Raw genomic sequence first — 18,575 nt, forward strand, 5'->3', positions numbered from 1 at the left:
TGAATATTCATCCATTTTATTGGGCTTTTAAGACTTCAGACAGTTTCTGTTTTTAAATATTTTCATAAAAAGAAACATAATCCCTTGAAGATTTGCACAATGCCTTTCTCTTTGCAATATGCTTTATATCTCATTTGATAACTTTATTTATTCCCCAAAAACATATTGTGGCTTTACAATGTGCTGAGCTCCAGAGGCACATACCCTGACCAGGGAAGACAGACTCAAGGGAGACGTCTTGTGGGATGTAGGATCTGAGCTGAGGTCTGAAGGTGGTATAGGAGTCGGGCAGGACCCTGAGGATGGGAAAGACAAGGTGTTTCAGCGGAAGGAGTGGCCTGCGGAAAGCACAGGGATGTGAATGAATGTGGGGCACTAGAGAAGCTGTAAACAATTCACGTGGCTGGAGAGAAGTGTGGTTGAAGGTGCAAGCAGTGAGGCGTAAGAAAGGGACATGAGGAAGTAAGTGGGGGAGACCCCCTGGAGGGCTTTCCCCAACACGCCGAGGAGTCTAAAGAATATCCTATCCTTGATGGGGCACCATGACTGGATTTTTAACAGGGGGATGAGAAAGTCTTAGAAATATCTCTCTGGTCACAGTGAGGAGAACAAACGTATGGGCACCAAGGGGCAAAGCAGGGGCGGGGGCCGGGGGTGGTGGTGGGATGAATTGGGAGATTGGGATTGACGTATATACCCTAATATGTATAAAATAGGTAACTAATAAGAACCTGCTGTATAAAAAAATAAATAAAAATTTAAAAACCCACAATAAAAAGCACAAATAAACAACAACAACGAAAATAAAATGTTAAAAAAAAAAAAAAAAGAGTTGGCAAGAAGCAAGTCTGAGGGCTGCGGGAGCTGTTTGTTATATGGCTCTTGTTTTGATCCAGGCAAGAGATGAAGAGGGTTTGAAATAAGGGAGGAGGTATGGTCATGGAGAAAAAGGGACAGAGTCCTGAGATAGATATTTCCATGGTAGACAGGACCCCATGTATCAGCCCCTATTGGAGCGATAGGGAAAGTTTGGTTGTGTGGTTATCTGACTGCAGGGGCTCACACAGCTAGTTACCCATAAAAAGTGGGAGAAAAAGCACTCCTATTCTGAAAATGTTTACCCGCATCAGTTTTCTTGACATGTCACAGAACTCCCTTAGAAGTAGGAGTTAAGACCAGTCATCTCTGAAGCCCCACATAGCCCCTAGCATATTTTGTCCATAGCACTTGTTCAATACATGTAACCTAGAAATACAGTTAAATCTTATTTATAGTTCCCTAACTTGCTTCTCATCCTAGCCTTCTCAGGTACCTCTGGCTTCATGGCAGAGAAGAACCTCACCTTGGTGACCAAATTCTTCCTCATGGTATTCATTGACTGTCCTGAATGGGCACTACCTCTCTTCCTCCTGTTTCTATTTATCTATCTCATCACCCTGTTGGGGAACTTGGGCATGATTATCCTGATCCGCGTGGATCTCCGACTCCACACCCCCATGTACTTCCTTCTGAGTCACCTCTCGTTCATGGACATCTGCTACTCGTTCGTCACTGTGCCTCTGATGATGGCTGTGTTGCTGGAGCACAGGGCCGCGTTATCCTACACACTCTGTGCTGCCCAGTTCTTTCTCTTCACCTTCTTTGGCTCCATTGACTGCTACCTCCTGGCCCTCACGGCGAATGACCTCTACGTGGCCGTGTGCCGACCCCTGCTTTATGTCACTATCATGAGGAGGAAGGCCCGGTTGGGTTTTGTGTGTGTGTGTGTGTGTGTTGGGGGGTCTTACATTGCTGGTGTCTTCAGCACCTTGGTGTGGAAGGTCTCAGCTTTCACACTCTCCTTTTGTGGAACCAATGAGATTGACTTCATTTAATGTGACCTCCCTCCTCTCTTAAAGATAACCTGTGGGGACAGCTACACTCAGGAAGTGGTAATTATTGTGTTTGCCATTTTTGTCATCCCTGCCTGCATGGTGGTGATTTTGGTGTCCTACCTGCTCATCGTCTTGGCCATTATGAGGATTCCCTCTGCAGGAGGCCGGGCCAAGACTTTCTGGACGTGTGCCTCCCACCTCACTGCAGTGTCACTCTTCTTTGGGACCCTCATCTTCATGTATCTGAAAGATAACTCTGGCCAGTCCTTGGAGGAGGACCGGGTGGTGTCTGTGTTTTACATAACAGTGATCCCCATGTTGAACCCTCTCATCTACAGCCTGAGGAACAAGGAAGTGAAGGAGGCTCTGAGGAAAATTCTCAATAGAGCCAGGTTGTCTTAGCCATCCAACCTTGCTCAACCTTAGAAATTCCTGAGAATCATCTCCTCTGCAGTGCCAGCATTCTGGGAACTCATTATTTATAGCACGCTCAATGTTTAAATGAATACGTCATGACATAAGGCATTAAAAAAGAACCAGAACTTTTAGTTCCAGGGACAGAAAACAAGGAAAGAAAGAGGCAGCCTGAGAAGAGATTGGAGTGAGATTTCTAACTCCCAGGACAAGTGACAAAAGAATCTGAAGTTAATCCTGTGTAATTCAGATGTGGCACGCCTTACTACAAGACTACATTTTTTTTTGCAAGATTTTCTACGAAAGATTTCCATCATACAGAAATGTTGAAAATAATGCATAGTGAACTCCTTATACCCAATACTTAGATTTTTTTGTTTTATCACATATTTATAATCAATCTATTCATTTATACATCCATCAGTTCATCCACAAATCCACCTTATTTTTTGACGCATTTCAAAGTAAGTTGCAGACATCAGTATTAGTACTCTTCTACACGATGTAATGTAGAATGATGTCATCAATTAGGATTCAGTATTTAGGTTATGTTTATTTTTAAAAATGTTTTAAAATTGAGCTATAGTTGATTTGCAATATTGTGTTAGTGTCAGGTGTACAGCATAGTGATTCAGTATTTTTGCAGATTATACTCCAGTATAGTTTATTACAAGATTAATGGCTGTAATTCCCTGTACTATACAGTAAATCCTTGTTGCTTACTGTTTTATACATAGCAGTTTTTTTGTTTTCTTGTTTTTTTTTTAACATCTTTATTGGAGTATAATTGCTTTACAATGGTGTGTTCGTTTCTGCTTTATAACAGAGTGAATCATCTATACATATACATATATCCACATATCTCCTCCTTGTGTCTCCCTCCCACCCTCCCTATCCCACCCCTCTAGGTGGTCACAAAGCACCGAGCTGATCTCCCTGAGCTATATACATAGTAGTTTGAATATGTTAATCCCATATGCCTAATTTGTCCCTCCCCCTTTGGTAAGCATAGGTTTGTTTTCTATGTCTGTGAGTCTGCTTCTGTTTTGCATATACATTCATTTGTATTATTTTTTTAGATTCCACATATAAGTGATAATAACACTGTATTTGTCTTTCTCTGTCTGACTTATTTCACTAAGCATAATAGGTCCATCCATGTTGCTGCAAATGGCAGTATTTCGTTTTTATGGCTAAGTAATATTCCATTATATATAATTATGTGCCTATATATATATATATATATATATATATATATGAATATCTTCTTAATCCAACTATCTGTTTATGGGCACTTGGGTTGCTTCCATGTCTTGGCTATTATAAACAGTGCTGCTATGAACACTGGGGTGTATGCTTCTTTTTGAGAGTTTCCATTTTTTCTGGATATATATACCCAGGAGTGGAATTGCTGGATCATATGTTGGCTCTATTTTTACTTTTTTGAGGAACCTCCATATTGTTTTCCATAATGGCTGTGCCAACTGTGTACAAGGGATCCCTTTTCTCCACATCCTCTCCAACATTTGTTATTTGTAGACTTTTTAATGACAGCCATTCTGACAGATGTGAGGTGATAGCTCATTGTTGAAATAAACTCAAAATGATTTAAAGACCTAAGTGTAAGAACAGAAACCATAAAACTCCAAGAAGACCACATAGGCAGAACACTCTTTGACATAAAGCACAGAAGTATTTTCTTGGATCAGTCTCCAAAGGCAAAAGAAGTAAAAGCAAATATAAACAAATGGGACCTAATTAAACTTAAAAACTTTTGCACAGCAAAGGAAACCATTGACAAAAATGAAAAGACAACCTATAGAATGGGAGAAAATAGTTGCAAATGATATTATGGATAAGGGGTTAATATCCAAAATATACAAACAGCTCATATAACTCCATGTCAAAAAAACAACCCAATCAAAAAATGGGCAAAAAATCTGAATAGGCATTTTTTCAAAGAAGACATACAGATGGCTAACGGGCACATGAAAAGATGCACGATATCACTAATTATTAGAGAAATGCAGGTTATGTTTATTTTTAATGATTAAATTAAGGTAGTAGTTTGATGGTCCAGTTAATAAAGCTGACCCTGCTCAAAGGATTCTTCAAACTCCTGTAGTAGTTTCCAGGGATGCCTCACGTGAATCTCTACGTGCTCACAATAATATGTCTGTCAATTGCTGTCACCACTGGAAGTATGCCCTGTTCTTTCTTCTTCCCCACCTGTTCCATTTGTCACATCCTTTGCCTGAGAATCCACTTAGTGATTTATACCATTTCCTCTGCCCGTAATGGTATTTGCAGAATCTGTACCATAGATGTCAACTCTTTATGTCCTTAAAGCTTTTGACCTTGGGGAGGCAGAGCATTGCTGTGTTCCGTGCAGGAGTGGGCAGGAGGGAATCCTAGTCTGCACTGGGTCCCTGGGCTCTGCAACATCTCAGCCTGCATCCAAAGCTTCCCAGGAGTCTGCTGGGTCTTGCTCTTCACTTCTCTGACTGTAGGTACCTCCATCAAATCCAAGGTACTGGGAGGGAACAGGCCCCACCTACTCATCATTTTCTGTTTTTCCTCTGATCCCTATTCTTAGAACTCAAACTCCTTTTCTACCTGTCCCTTGGATGACCAAAAAAACAAGATCCCAGGAGTATGAATGATATAAACCATCATGGGAGGGCATAAAGGGGGTGACAGTATCCTACAGACAAAGGATGATTCCAAGCTCAGCCAGCCAAAAATGATGTGTCACACCTGGAATTCCAGTAACAGGATTTTAAATCAGAAGAAGCAGATAAGCGAAACATGGAAATTCAGGGTGAAGGCAGCCAAAGAATATTAAGTTTAAGATCACTTATATTAAAATAAAACATTTAGACCTTCGAAGACATGATATTTATTCTAGAAGACAGGATGCTTTAACATACATATTATAATTTTCATAAGAAATGTTTGATCCCTTTAATGATGGTTGGTCTGGTTATTAAAACCCCAGCTGAAAATGTATAGATCCTCTAAAAGGGGGATGGTTAATAAATAGTTCCTGGGTCAATTGTGTTACAGGAAAAATGTGGTGGGAAAAATTAAGCTAGTAGTTAGAAAGCTTGGGATTAGTTACAAAGTTTCCTCCTGATTGAAAAAGACAATATAGGGTCTGTTTGAATAAGAGTAGTATACTGCAGAGTTATTTGCTCTCTTGGAATCTGCCAGAAGGCAGGGAGAACACAACGAGTTGACAGGGACTACTGAGAGAATGGGTTGTCAGGTCTAAGGAGACAATTTAATGCCTCTTTCTGATTAAATTCTAAGCAGACAGTTAAAGACTTTTATTTAAGAAGGAAGGGCTAACTGAAAAGCCTCTGGGTACTGTGGCCACGAAGCCCCAACGTTGCATGTGAGACTCGATATACTTTTTACTCTATAGAAAGAACTTAGGAAATCTTCCAAGGAATATATTCCTTTTGGTACAAAATAGGAATGAGGCAAGACTAGGAACCAGCCTCCTCAGGCCCTGGAGGCAGGATGTAGGATGGGGCTTTGAGAGTTTGAAATTAAAGCGAAATCTTCAAAGATATTAGACACCTTGTTAGGAAGATAAATTGCCGTTCCCTGGAGACTTACCTCAGGAACCAATTATGGCATGATGCTGGGACAGCAAATACAAAAAGCACCACCAGGAAGGTCTAGTGCAGGATCAGAAGCTCAGGGAGAGAGGCTGGTCCACAAGCCCTGCTATCCTGGGCTGAGTCTGCAAAAAGTCCTGGGCAATTCTAACGTCAGGGATGTATTGTTTTGTCAAGGGTGAGAGGAACTCCATGAAGTGAGAATAAGACATAGTGGTTCTGGAAGCAACCCCCTATCAACAAAGTTACTATGATTATGGACTCACGCCGCATTGTTGTTTATTTAAAGGGAACAAAGACAATGTAATTGAAGTTCAGAGAAGAAAAGTGACTTGCCCAGGGTCACATATCTAGTGTGAGTGAGCTACGACCTAGGTCTCCTCTGGATCGGCAGGTCACTGGCAGAGGAAACACTAAACAAGGGAAGAAGACACTGGTGAAGTGGAATTCAGGTGAGGATGGTTCGTGACCTGCTAATGCTTCCAATTCTAATTTCTCTTCTTTGTTATTATTTCTAATGGGTCAGCTTAGTATTGGCCTGGCTGCTGGTGTATCAGGTAATCAAATAGGACCAAAGCCTTCCTTTACAGCTCTTTTCTAGAACTCTATTAAGAACCTTCAACTCCATTAACCCAGATTCGGCCAACAGTGCTCAGACAACACCAGACTGCAGAAAGACTTCTGCTTTCAAATTTGGATGCTGTTTATTATCAAACTGCTGCTTTTATTAAGGACTATGAGAACAACCAAACAATGCTTATGGAGCTTTGTGAGGTGCTAAAAGGAGCTTATGTTTGCTCTTTTGATTCCAAGGTTAATGCGAGTACTTACAAAAAACAGACAATCCTTAATAAGCCAGCTAACTCTAATTAGGATAACAGCTATTTGTTAAATATGCGCGTTGTTAGACTGAAAATAGAAATATTCCGATAAGCAGAGCCCATTGCTGATTGCTAATGGATTTTTTTTTTTTTGGTTTGTGCTTTTTTTGTTCATAGAATATAAATTACCCTTCCTTAAAATGTTCATTTAAAATTTTAAATAGCCACCATATATACGTAGAGTGCTTTTAGCTTTCCAATGCACTTTTGCATCTGTTTTAATCTATGCATTAACCTTATCTTATAAGCAGGGCAGATATTATGAGCCCCTTTTGGCAGAAGAGGAAATTGAGGTTCAGAGAGGTTAAGTGCCTTGTGGAAGATCAAACAGCTAATTGGGGACAGAGTTGCAAATACAAGAGCTGACTTATAAGTTAGAGAATCACTTGCTCTCTGTTCTTAGTATAATGGAAGCATTCATCACTTTTTATCTTATATTGTATTGAGCTCTATATTTGTCCATTTCCACATTAGGCTGCGAAGTGTGTTGAAGTCGAATGCCTACCTATCAGACACTCAGTTTAAAGTTTTTTTTAAAAATGACTCGATCTTTCGTTTTAAAATTTTTATTGGAGTCCAGTTGCTTTACAATGTTGTGTTGGTTTCTCAAACAATAAATAAATAAATAAATAAAGAGAAAACAAAAGAACAGAAAACCTAAGAACTTTAAGTTCCTGAGGAGGATCAATACCACAAAATAAGAACAAGGGGAGAGAAGAGAAAAACAAGACATTGAGGGAGACTAGCTACAGTTTTGCCTAAGGGTACCCAGACTAAATTGTGGGAGAAATTGTGTTCGGTTTCCATGGTAAAACAAGTAAAGTATCCTTATTAAACTGTCATAATGAAATTATTGGTTAAAAATACAAAATGACTTGAACTTGTCTTCAGGGATCCGGTTATCGGGCACTTTTGTCTTAGCTTTCACAGGTCAACCGCTGAATGGATGGCTGGGAGGAGTCACACCGTAGCGACAGAGTTCTTCCTTACTGTGTTCGCTGAACATCCCGAGGGGGAGGGGTCTCCTCTCTTTCTGGTCTTTTTGGGTTTCTATATACTCACTCTGCTGGGGAACTGGGGAATGATCTTCCTGACCCGCAAAGATCGCCGGCTCCACACCCCCATGTACTTCTTCCTCAGCCGCCTTTCCTTCGGGGACGTCTGCTAGACCTCCGCCATCGTCCCCCAGATTCTGGCAGCGCTGCTGGAACACGGCAGAGGCATCTCCAAAGCGCGCTGTGCCGCCCACTTCTTCCTCTTCACCTTCTTTGCTCCCATCGACTGCTGCCTCTTGGCGATCATGGCCTATGACCGCTACGTGGCCGTGTGCCGACCGCTGCTTTATGTCACCATCATGACCGAGAAGGCCCGCTTGGGTTTGGTAGCTGGGGCTTATGTTGCTGGTTTTTCCAGCGCCTTTATTCGAACGGTCACCGCCTTCACGCTCTTCTTTTGTGGAAACAATGAGATCAACTTTATTTTCTGTGACCTACCCCTTCTGTTAAAACTCGCTGGTGGGGAAAGCTACACCGAGGAGGTGGTGATTATTGTGTTCGCCGTTTTTGTCATGCCTGCTTGTATATCGCTCATCTTGGTTTCCTACCTGTTCGTCATCGTGGCCATCATGCAGGTCTGCTCTGCCTGGGGCCAGGCCAAGACCTTCTCTACCTGCGCCTCCCACCTCACTGCTGTTACTCTCTTCTTTGGGACCCTCATCTTTATGTACCTGCGAGATAATTCGGGCCAGTCCTCGGAGGCAGACCAAGTGGTGTCCGTGCTCTACACAGTGGCGACCCCAATGTTGAACGCCCTCATCTACAGCCTGAGGAATAAGGAGGTCAAGGAGTCTGTTGTGAAATCCCTGAGCCGATCAAAGGCTTCTGGAAGGCCCTAGATGGACCCTCATCAAATATGTCATTCCTTAGTTTCTCCACCTTTCTGTCTTTCCTCAAATATCACCTACTTGGGAAGACTTTCCCAGAAAACCTTATTAATATTGCGCCTAAACTTCCCACCTCCACTTTCTGGTTTACTATATCATGTAATACTTGTCATGATCTGATATACTATGTTTTACATATTTGATATTATCTAGTCCTCACAACTAGAAAGTAAACTACATGAAAAGAAGCACTTTTACCTGTGAGATTCATTTCTGTACACCCAGTGCTTAGCAAAGCACCTAACATGCAGAAAGCTCTCAAGAAATATTTGTTGAATGAATGAATGAATCTTAGGTTCCAGTGTCGACCTTTAAGTTCCAGCTTCTTCAGTCCTCAGTTTTCTTATCTGCCAAGTGAGTTCACCTAATTTATAGGACTATGTTTTTGAGGATTCAGTGCATGAATGGGCAAGGACCATGTCGGTCTTATTCACTAGCATCTGTGGAATGTAAGGCATTGCCTGGCACAGTTGATGAGTGAAACAAATCAAAAAGCTATCTACCAATGCACCTACTGTTTTGATCCAAAGAGATTTTCTGAATCCCATCGTTTATGTTTTCTCTTCTTATTGTTTCTGTGGGTTCTGAATAATAATAACTTAATTAGTGATGATGATGATGATGATGATAGATAGCAACTAAGATTTATTAGGCAGTTATCACCTTCCAGGAATTGTAATGTTTGCTCCAGGAATTACCTGATTTAATTCTCACCACAACACTGTGAGGCGTTTTGTTATTACTCCTGATTTATAGGTAGATGAGGCATCTGAGACTTCGAGTTAATTGTGCCAAGGTCATCAAGCAAATGCCATAGTGGGGCTCCTACCCCAGTCAAGCCTGAGCTTTTCATTGCCATGCACACAGTCTCTAGCTATGATCTACTGCCCACCCTATATAATCACTCAATCTGGAATTTATTGCACTGTTCTTTTTCCTTTGACCTGGTAAAGAAAAGATAAAAGTCCAATCTGTAGAGGTAGAAGGAAGTCAACAACATTTATTTTATAGCCCTGATGCGCTAGCACTGTGTAATGTGGCAGCATGTGTCAATGTGTGTGTGTGTGCATGTAGTTGTGTATGAGAAAATGAAGTGCATAGATTAAATAGACAGCAGCTCTGAACTCTAGGAACTTTCATTTTAAGGACATATAACAAAAATTCTAGAAAAGAGTTGTACAGACATGTTTAGGAAAAGATATTGGGAAAAATTGCACTGGCGGCCAAGATTCACACATCAGCCTTTGTTTGTGTTTTTTGCACAAATCACTTAAAAACTGCAGAGCGGGGTGAAGCAACTCCACGGAGTGTATCTTGGAGGCCATTTTTCAAATATTAGCTGCCATGCAATGTTCCCTGACACATCAACTTCTGTAGTAGGTGGTAAGAGACATTTGTATTGTAGAAAGAGCTCAGAATTTGGCACTAAAGTGTCCAGTCTGTCACTTCTTAGCTTATTATGGCTTCAGATTAGTTAGGGCCTATCAGCCTGCTTTCTCAACTATTGAGCATTTACTCTGGGCCAGATTTTCTGTGTACTTCATTTGTTCTCACAACAACTTGGGGCACGTGGAGGATGGGAAGGTGCTGGGTGAAGTTCTATAGACATAAACATTAATTCATAAGTAGTGTTATTATGGTGATTGTCCCAGGTTTCACAGCCTATGTGCACCAATGGGTAGAAGGGCCCACAGCTGATCAGTGGACAACTTCATTTCGGAACTGTCTAGAGCAGTCTCTCTTGGGCCAAGATTAGACTTGGATCCAGATACCTCCAGAAGTAAAGAGTTCACCAATATTTTTTAAATGCAACTCAAACTAGTGTACACTTAAATGCACACTTAAACTAATGCTGGACACTATGCTAAAAGCTTCACATGCATCATTTATTTTAGTCCTCCGGACAATTTTAATGGAAAGTAATTATTATTGACCTCATTTAGCAAAAGGAAGAAGTAAGACCCAAAGAGTTTAAGTAACTTGCCCAAGTTACCTATCAGGAAAGAGGCAGAGCAGGGAAGATCTGATCTCAAGTCGCCTAAGTATGTACTCTTAAATGATATCCACTCTTCTGTATTTTTCCCTCTCTTTCTCCCAGGCCCCAGTACTCAAGTTGCAATTTGCTTCAGAGGTATCTGAATTTCAGTTGCATTCTTGGTCTCAATGTTTGGTAGATCTGGGCTGGCATGGATGCGTCTTATGGCCTGACATAGATGTGAAGTTCATGGAACTCACCTTTGCCCTCTTGTAGGGCAATGGGGAAGATCTAGGGGAATTTGCATCTCCCTCAGAAAGAGCAGGATTGGCTCAAATCAACTATTGCTCTCTGAAGCCCTTCTGAGCACCTCTGGAGTCAAAGCTTCCTCTGATAAGTTGTTCATCAGTATGGGGTCTCCAAGCAGTCACCAAACTTGTCTTCATATTTTCTTTTTCAATCTTCAGTGATTGCCTAAGAATTCAAGATTCCTTTCCAAACACTGATCATTGTTATTTCCTACCATTTAATAGCATTTTAAAATATAATTTTATTTTGTTCTATTTATCATCTACTTCTCTATCTATCATCTATCATCACCATCATCATCATCTATCAATTATCTATCTATCTATCTATCATCTATCTATCTATCTATCTATTGTCTGTATCTAACTATTCATCTGTCTGCCGCATAAGATATTACTCAAGGGATGTACCTGAAATGCCTTCTGATTTGCTAAAACTTTTAAAAAACAGCTTCATTGAGGTGTAATTGACATGCAATAAACTGCACAGAATTAAAATGTACAATTTGATAAGTTTTGACATGTGAATACACCCAGGAAACCATCACCACAATGAAGATGAGCATATGATCACTCCCCAAAGTTTCTTTTACCCCATCGTACTTTCTCCTATGTGCCCCTTCCCACCACCCACACCTTCATAAACCCAGGCAACCACTTATATGTTTTTTTCACTTACATTAGTTAGAATGTCTTAGAATTTTATGTAAATTTTTTATAAATGGAATTATGTGTGACTTCTTTCACTTAGCATGATTATTTTGAAGTTCACTAATGTTGTGGTGGATAGCAATAGCTTATTCCTTATTATTGCTGAGTACTCTTCCATTGTATGGATATACCATAGTTTGATTATTCATTCACTTATTGATATGCATTTTGGTTGTTTCTAGTTTTGGGCTCTTTTAAATAAAGTTGCTATGAACATTCATGGAAAGTCTTTGTATGGATACATACTTTCAATTCTCTTAGGTAACTAAGTGTAGAATGGTTGGATCATACGGTATGTATGATTAACTTTTTATGAAATATCCAAACTGTTTTCCAAAGTGGTTGTATCACTTAACATTTCTACATCCTCCACATCCTTGCCAACACTTGGTATGGCCATTCTTTATAATGTTAACCTTCTAATGAGTATGTAGTGCTACCTCATTGTGGTTTTAGTTTGCATTTCTCTGATGAGAAATGATGTTGACGTTTAATTTTTTTAATGTGGTCAGTAGCCATTAGTAAATCTTCTCTGGTGAAATATCTTTTCAAATCTTTTGCCCATATTTAAGTGCACTTTTCATTTTCTTACGATTAACATTTGAGAGCTCTTTATATTTCTGGATACAAGTCCTTTATCAGGTATATGATTTGCAAATATTTCCCCCCATTTTCTACATGTTAGTTTTGTTATTCTTAACAGTGTCCTTCAGAGAGTAAACACTTTTAATTTTGATGAAATCCCATTTATCAATTTTGCCATTTATGATTGTGCTTTTGGTATCATATTTAAGAAATCTTTGTCTGTCTCCATGGTCACAAAGATTTTCTCCTGTCTTCTAGAAGTTTATAGTTTTAGGTTTTACATTTATGTGTAGGATCCATTTTGAGTTGAGTTTTGTATATGAAAAAGGTATGGGTCAAAGTAAACACTTTTGCATATGGACATCCAGGTGTTCCAGCACCATTTGTTGAAAAGACTATCTTTTCTCCACTGAGTTGTCTCTCACCTCTGTTGAAAATCTATTGTCCGTATATGGGTGGGCCTGTCTCTTCTGTTCCAATGATGTATTTGTCTATTTTTACTCCAATACCACACGTCTTGAATACAAATAAGTCAGAAATCAGGTAGGGCTAGTCCTTCAGCTTCATCCATTTTCATAATCATTTTAACTACTTTAGGCCCTCTGTATTTCCATATGACTTTTAAAACCAATTTGTCAATTTATACAAAAATGTCTATTGTAATTTTGATTGGGATTGCATGGAATCTGATTGGTCAATTTGGGAACAATTTACATAATACCAATATTGATTCTTCTGGTCCGTGAGATTGATGTATCTCTCCTTTTATTTTGGTCTTCTTTAATTTCTGTGTTTTGTACTTTTCAGGGTATAGATTTTTCAAATCTTTTGTCAGATTTATTCTTAAATATTCCATTATTTTTGATGCAATTGTAATGGTATTGATTTTTAAATTTCAGTTTCCAACTGCTCCTTGCTTGTGTATAGAAATACAATTACTTTTTTATATTGAGCTGGCAACCTTGCTACTCTTACTTATTAGTTCTAGTAGCTTTTTTGTAGATTCCATTGAATTTTCTACTTAGAAAATCATATAAATAAAAATAGTTTTATTTTTTCCTTTCTAATTTGAGTGACTTTATTTCATTTTCTTGCCTCACTGCACTGGCTAGAAACTTTAATACAATGTTTCTTTGTTTTTTTATTCCAAATTTGCTACCATCAGTTCTCCTTGGGCACTACTTTCTTTTTTTTCTTTTTTTTTCTTTTTTAATGACTGATTGATTGATTGATTGCTATGTTGGGTCTTCGTTTCTGTGCTAGGGCTTTCTCTAGTTGTGGCAAGCGGAGGCCACTCTTCATCACGGTGCGCGGGCCTCTCACTATCCTGGCCTCTCGTTGCGGAGCACACGTTCCAGACGCGCAGGCTCAGTAGCTGTGGCTCACGGGCCTAGCCGCTCCGCGGCATGTGGGATCGTCCCAGACCAGGGCTCGAACCCGTGTCCCCTGCATTAGCAGGCAGATTCTCAACCACTGCGCCACCAGGGAAGCCCAGGGCACTACTTTCTCAGCCTGTGGCATATTATTTTATTTGATATATCTTTGTTATTTTTATTTATTTAATTTTTCCAGTTTTATTGAGATATAATTGACATATGACATAACTTTAAAGTGTGCAAAATAGTGATTTGATATATGTGTATATTGTGAAATGACTACTACAATTAGTTAATATCACCTCACATAGGTGAGAACTATGAGAACTTTTTCCTTGTGATGAGAACTTTTAAGATTTACTCTTTTAGCAACTTTCAAATATACAAGACAGCATTGTTAACAATGGTCATCATGTACATTACATCCCTAGAACTTATTTATCTTACAACTGGAGGTTTGTGCCTTTTGACAACCTCCACCCAGTTCCCCCACCCTCCATCCCTTGCCTCTGGCAACCACAAATTTCTATTTCTATGAATTTGAGTTTTTCCGATTCTACATGTAAGTGACATCATATAGTATTTGTCTTTCTCTGGCTGACTTATTTCACTTCCAATAAAAAGTTGAAGAGAAGCGATGAGAATGAAAATCCCTGTCCTGTTCTTGTCCTTAGGGGAAACTTTTCAGTCTCTCACCTTTCATTATGTAGATTTTTCACAGATGACTTTTTACCAGGTTTAAGGAAGTTCCCTTTGATTCCTAGTTTGTTGAGAGTTTTTTTTTTTTTTCCTAAAATCAGGGATGAATAATGGATTTTGTCCAAAATCAATTTCTGCATCCACTAGAATGATCACACAGTCTTATTTTTTGTTTATTAATATGGTGAACTACATTGACTGCTTTTGAAATGTTAAACAATTCTTGTGTTTCTAAGATAAACTGTACTTGATCACAGTGTAGTATTTTTTTTTATATTATTATTTTTATTTTTATTTTTTTAACATTATTATTGGAGTATAATTGCTTTACAATGGTGTGTTAGTTTCTGCTTTGTAACAAATTGAATCAGTTATACATATACATATATCCCCATATCTCTTCCCTCTTGCGTCTCCCTCCCTCCCACCCTCCCTATCCCACCCCTCTAGGTGGTCACAAAGCACGGAGCTGATCTCCCTGTGCTATGCGACTGCTTCCCACTAGCTACCTATTTTACATTTGTTAGTGTATATATGTCCATATATACACTACCACTCTCTCACTTTGTCCCAGCTTACCCTTCCCCCTCCCCATGTCCTCAAGTCCATTCTCTAGTAGGTCTGCGTCTTTATTCCCTTTTTGCCCCTAGGTTCCTCATGACCTTTTTTTTTTTTTTTAGATTCCATATATATGTGTTAGCATAAGGTATTTGTTTTTCTCTTTCTGATTTACTTCACTCTGTATGACAGACTCTAGGTCCATCCATCTCACTACAAATAATTCAGTTTTGTCTCTTTTTATGGCTGAGTAATATTCCATTGTATATATGTGCCACATCTTCTTTATCCATTCATCTGTTGATGGACACTGAGGTTGCTTCCATGTCCTGGCTCTTGTAAATAGAGCTGCAATGAACATTGTGGTACATGACCCTTTTTGAATTATGGTTTTCTCAGGGTATATGCCCAGTAGTGGGATTGGTGGGTCGTGTGGTAGTTCTATTTTTAGTTTTTTAAGGAACCTCCATACTGTTCTCCATAGTGGTTGTATCAATTTACATTCCCACTTACAGTGCAAGAGGGTTCCCTTTTCTTCACACCCTTTCCAGCATTTATTGTTTGTAGATTTTAAAATTATGGCCATTCTGACCGGTGTGACGTGACAGAGATGGTAAACATTTTGAGAGTTCCTTCTCTGTTTCTCTCTAGTGCCTAGTAGAGGGGAAACACTCAGTAAATACCTTGAGAATTGAGTTTAATTCCTGCACTAGGGATTATGAATCCAAAGAGATGCCATCTCTAGTGGAAGGGGATAGACTACAGCTTTCTGTACCACTTGAATGAATGTCTGTGTTGGAAGGGAATCTGGGGACCCAGAGACAAGCTACAGCTTTCTGTACTGCTTGAATGAATGTCTGTGTTGGAAGGGAATCTGGGGACCCAGTAATTCGGCATTCAGGGCTCTTAGTTCCAAATTAAAGAAATAAACTCTGGATTTTTAATATTGAAAAGAAATGTATTGAAATGATATTGGGTGGTTCACAGATACACTGGGAAGGCTGGAAATATAGACTCTGAAATAGGAGAAAGGGAGGATGCATAGACAGACAGAACCAAAATTAATAGACTCTCTCTTCTAATGATTGCCTGTGCCTCATAACATAGTACAGCCATTTCTCACCCAAAACAAGAACACTTACCCCCTCCTCAACAGGAAATGACTTAACCTATGGACTAACTGTATAAATATTCATGACTAATATTTAAAATAACTAGGTAATGGAGAAGAAACAAAAGGCAAGTTATTCTATCTGTCTATCTATCTATTTAGTCACAGCTAGGAAAGAAATGTGGGTGGAACCGGAACCCTTGCTTCTACAATTTGTCCGTGAGGCATATTTACGAGTTCCTTCCTATACTACTGTTATGGTCTAAATGTTTGTGTCCCCTTAAAATCCATATGTTGAAACTTGACCCCAGGTGATGGTATTAGGAGGTACGACCTTGGAAGGTGATTAGGTCATGGGAACAGAGCCCTCATGAATGGGATTAGTGTCCTTATAAATGAGGCCCGAAAGAGCTCCCTTGCCCCTTCTGCTATGTGAGGATGCAGTGAGAAAATGGCAGTCTATGAGCCAGGAGGCACACTCTCACCAGACACTGAATTGCTAGTGTCTTGATCTTGGACTTCTAGCCTCCAGTACTGTAAACAATAAATTTCTGTTGTTTATAAGCCACCCGATTTATGGTATTTTGTTATAGCAGTCCAAAGGGACTATGATAACTACTATCTTAGCACAGGTCTTCTTGTTTCTAGAGACTGAAACAAGAATTTATGTCTTAACATTTTATTTGGAAGATGAAATCCCAGGGATGTAAGGAGGAGGACAATGGAGGGAACAGAGGCTAGGCTAGATGCAAAACAGTGCAATGAAATACATCACTGCAAGGGTGATTGTTCCCAACAAGCACAGAAGAGACAGAGAAGATTACTCATCAGATATATTCGCCCAGCGTGTCGGACTCCTCTGGCAGGAAAAATCATAGCTAGGAGGACCAGTCCAGGGAGTGAAAAAAGGGATACTTATATGTCCCATTCCTTTTCATCTCTTGCTTCCCATTAGCCAAGGTTCATCCATGGGGACTTGACCCTTTCGAACTTCCAGGTTGCATCATCTGGCCCCTTGGTGGCCACACAGGAAATCAGGAACCATATTCCACAATACGGCTATATCTGAATCCAGAAGATGAGGGAAACTTTGTGTGGGCAGGTTTGGCATATAGGTTTAATGTGGGTCTCAGCCATCTGAGAGAGCTTGGAAAGAGGTAGCAGAGTTCCCGAGGTGAACTATGTCGTTAGAAAGAAGAAGGTAATGTAAGGTTTGGGTCCAAGGCAATCCACCTCTTGTCTACTCATATCTACTCATGCCCTCTCATTATCTCTAGATTCTATAGTATAATTTTTGCAAGAGAATGAAAATACTCTGAGAAGGGAAGTCCAAGTCCAGTCAGTCTAGAGCACTTTCTCATCCTTTTATTCGTTATTGCCTGAGAACCCCCTTAAGGAGGCTTATAGATCTTTTATCCTCAATTCTCTCCACCACCCATGAAATCAAATGCTATGAAATAAGATTTTGTCAGATAGTGTTGAGCTTTGGAGAGGCACAAACCATTAAAATGTCTTAGATTTTTTTTCACTCCGAAGTACTAATGTTTTCCCACTTCTGGGCAGTATCATCCCTGTTGAAACCCCTCCAAGTTGGCCAGTCCTGCCGTCCTGGAAAACTAAGGCAAGAATGTCATCGGAAAGCATCACAATCCTCATGGCCCATTAGCTGGTGCTGAGGCTCTGATTGATATTCTTCCTCTGCCTCCGCCATCACTCATTAGATTCCCCCACTCTTGGCTCATACTGTGGCTGATTTAGGTTGTTCTCTGTGGAACCCAGAACTTTTGCCCTGAAGGGTATAATTCTTAGTGGCCCTGACCTTTGGGTTGTGGTGGCTGTAATTGCTTATTACAGTCATTCCTCCAGAGTTCGGAATTACCCTGGTTCAAGGTTTCCAGAATAGGGAGCCCATCTTCCCTACTGTGCTGTGAACTTGTGGAGGTTAGAACCTGAGTATTAACCCTATCTAAAGAGAAGGACTTGGAAAAATCATCAGAGCCTCTAAATGAATTTTATCTGCTCCAAGTTTATTAATGAAACATTACTTAGGCTTTGCTTTATATTCTGTTCTAGCCTAAGTATTATGGGGAAGTCATGAGGGCTAACACTCAGGTTCTTTCCTCCAAAAGTCCACGACTGACTTGAGATATAAGACATGAACAAAAAGCAAGAGCCTGTAGTTGCCAATGGCAGGTGGAGACAAATATAATGGTTCCCATCAGATATCAAGCATGGGAGGGGAAGTGCTGCAGGAATTCAGGGGAGAGAGAGCTTTCTGTGAACTAGAGTTATAAGTAAATATTTCATGGAATAAGTGAACTAGAGCTATGCTTTAAAAATGGGTAGAGTTTATACAGGTAGAAAGACACAGAGAAGGGTTTTGAACCAAGTGGATGGTACGAGCAAAGGCCAGGTGGTAGGACCAGGCATGGCATATTCTGGTTCAATAAAGAGACTAAAGAGACCAGCACTATTAAGACTGAGGTTTATAAAAAGAAGTAAGAAATAAAGTTGC

General features: G+C 39.9%; 2 protein-coding genes across 2 annotated transcripts; both read left to right on the forward strand.

Annotated features, from left to right (window-relative positions):
- The first annotated feature begins 1,322 nt into the window (after positions 1-1,322).
- Positions 1,323-2,276, forward strand: LOC133099619 (olfactory receptor 9Q1-like). The gene is given in 1 exon segment (XM_061203383.1): positions 1,323-2,276. A coding segment is annotated over 1 exon segment (954 nt).
- Positions 2,277-7,741: 5,465 nt separating this feature from the next.
- On the forward strand, positions 7,742-8,689 carry LOC133099620 (olfactory receptor 9Q2-like). Its single transcript, XM_061203384.1, is given in 1 exon segment — positions 7,742-8,689. A coding segment is annotated over 1 exon segment (948 nt).
- The last annotated feature ends 9,886 nt before the right edge of the window (positions 8,690-18,575 follow it).

The sequence above is a fragment of the Eubalaena glacialis genome, chromosome 10, assembly GCF_028564815.1.
Source record: "Eubalaena glacialis isolate mEubGla1 chromosome 10, mEubGla1.1.hap2.+ XY, whole genome shotgun sequence".
NCBI lineage: Eukaryota > Metazoa > Chordata > Mammalia > Artiodactyla > Balaenidae > Eubalaena > Eubalaena glacialis.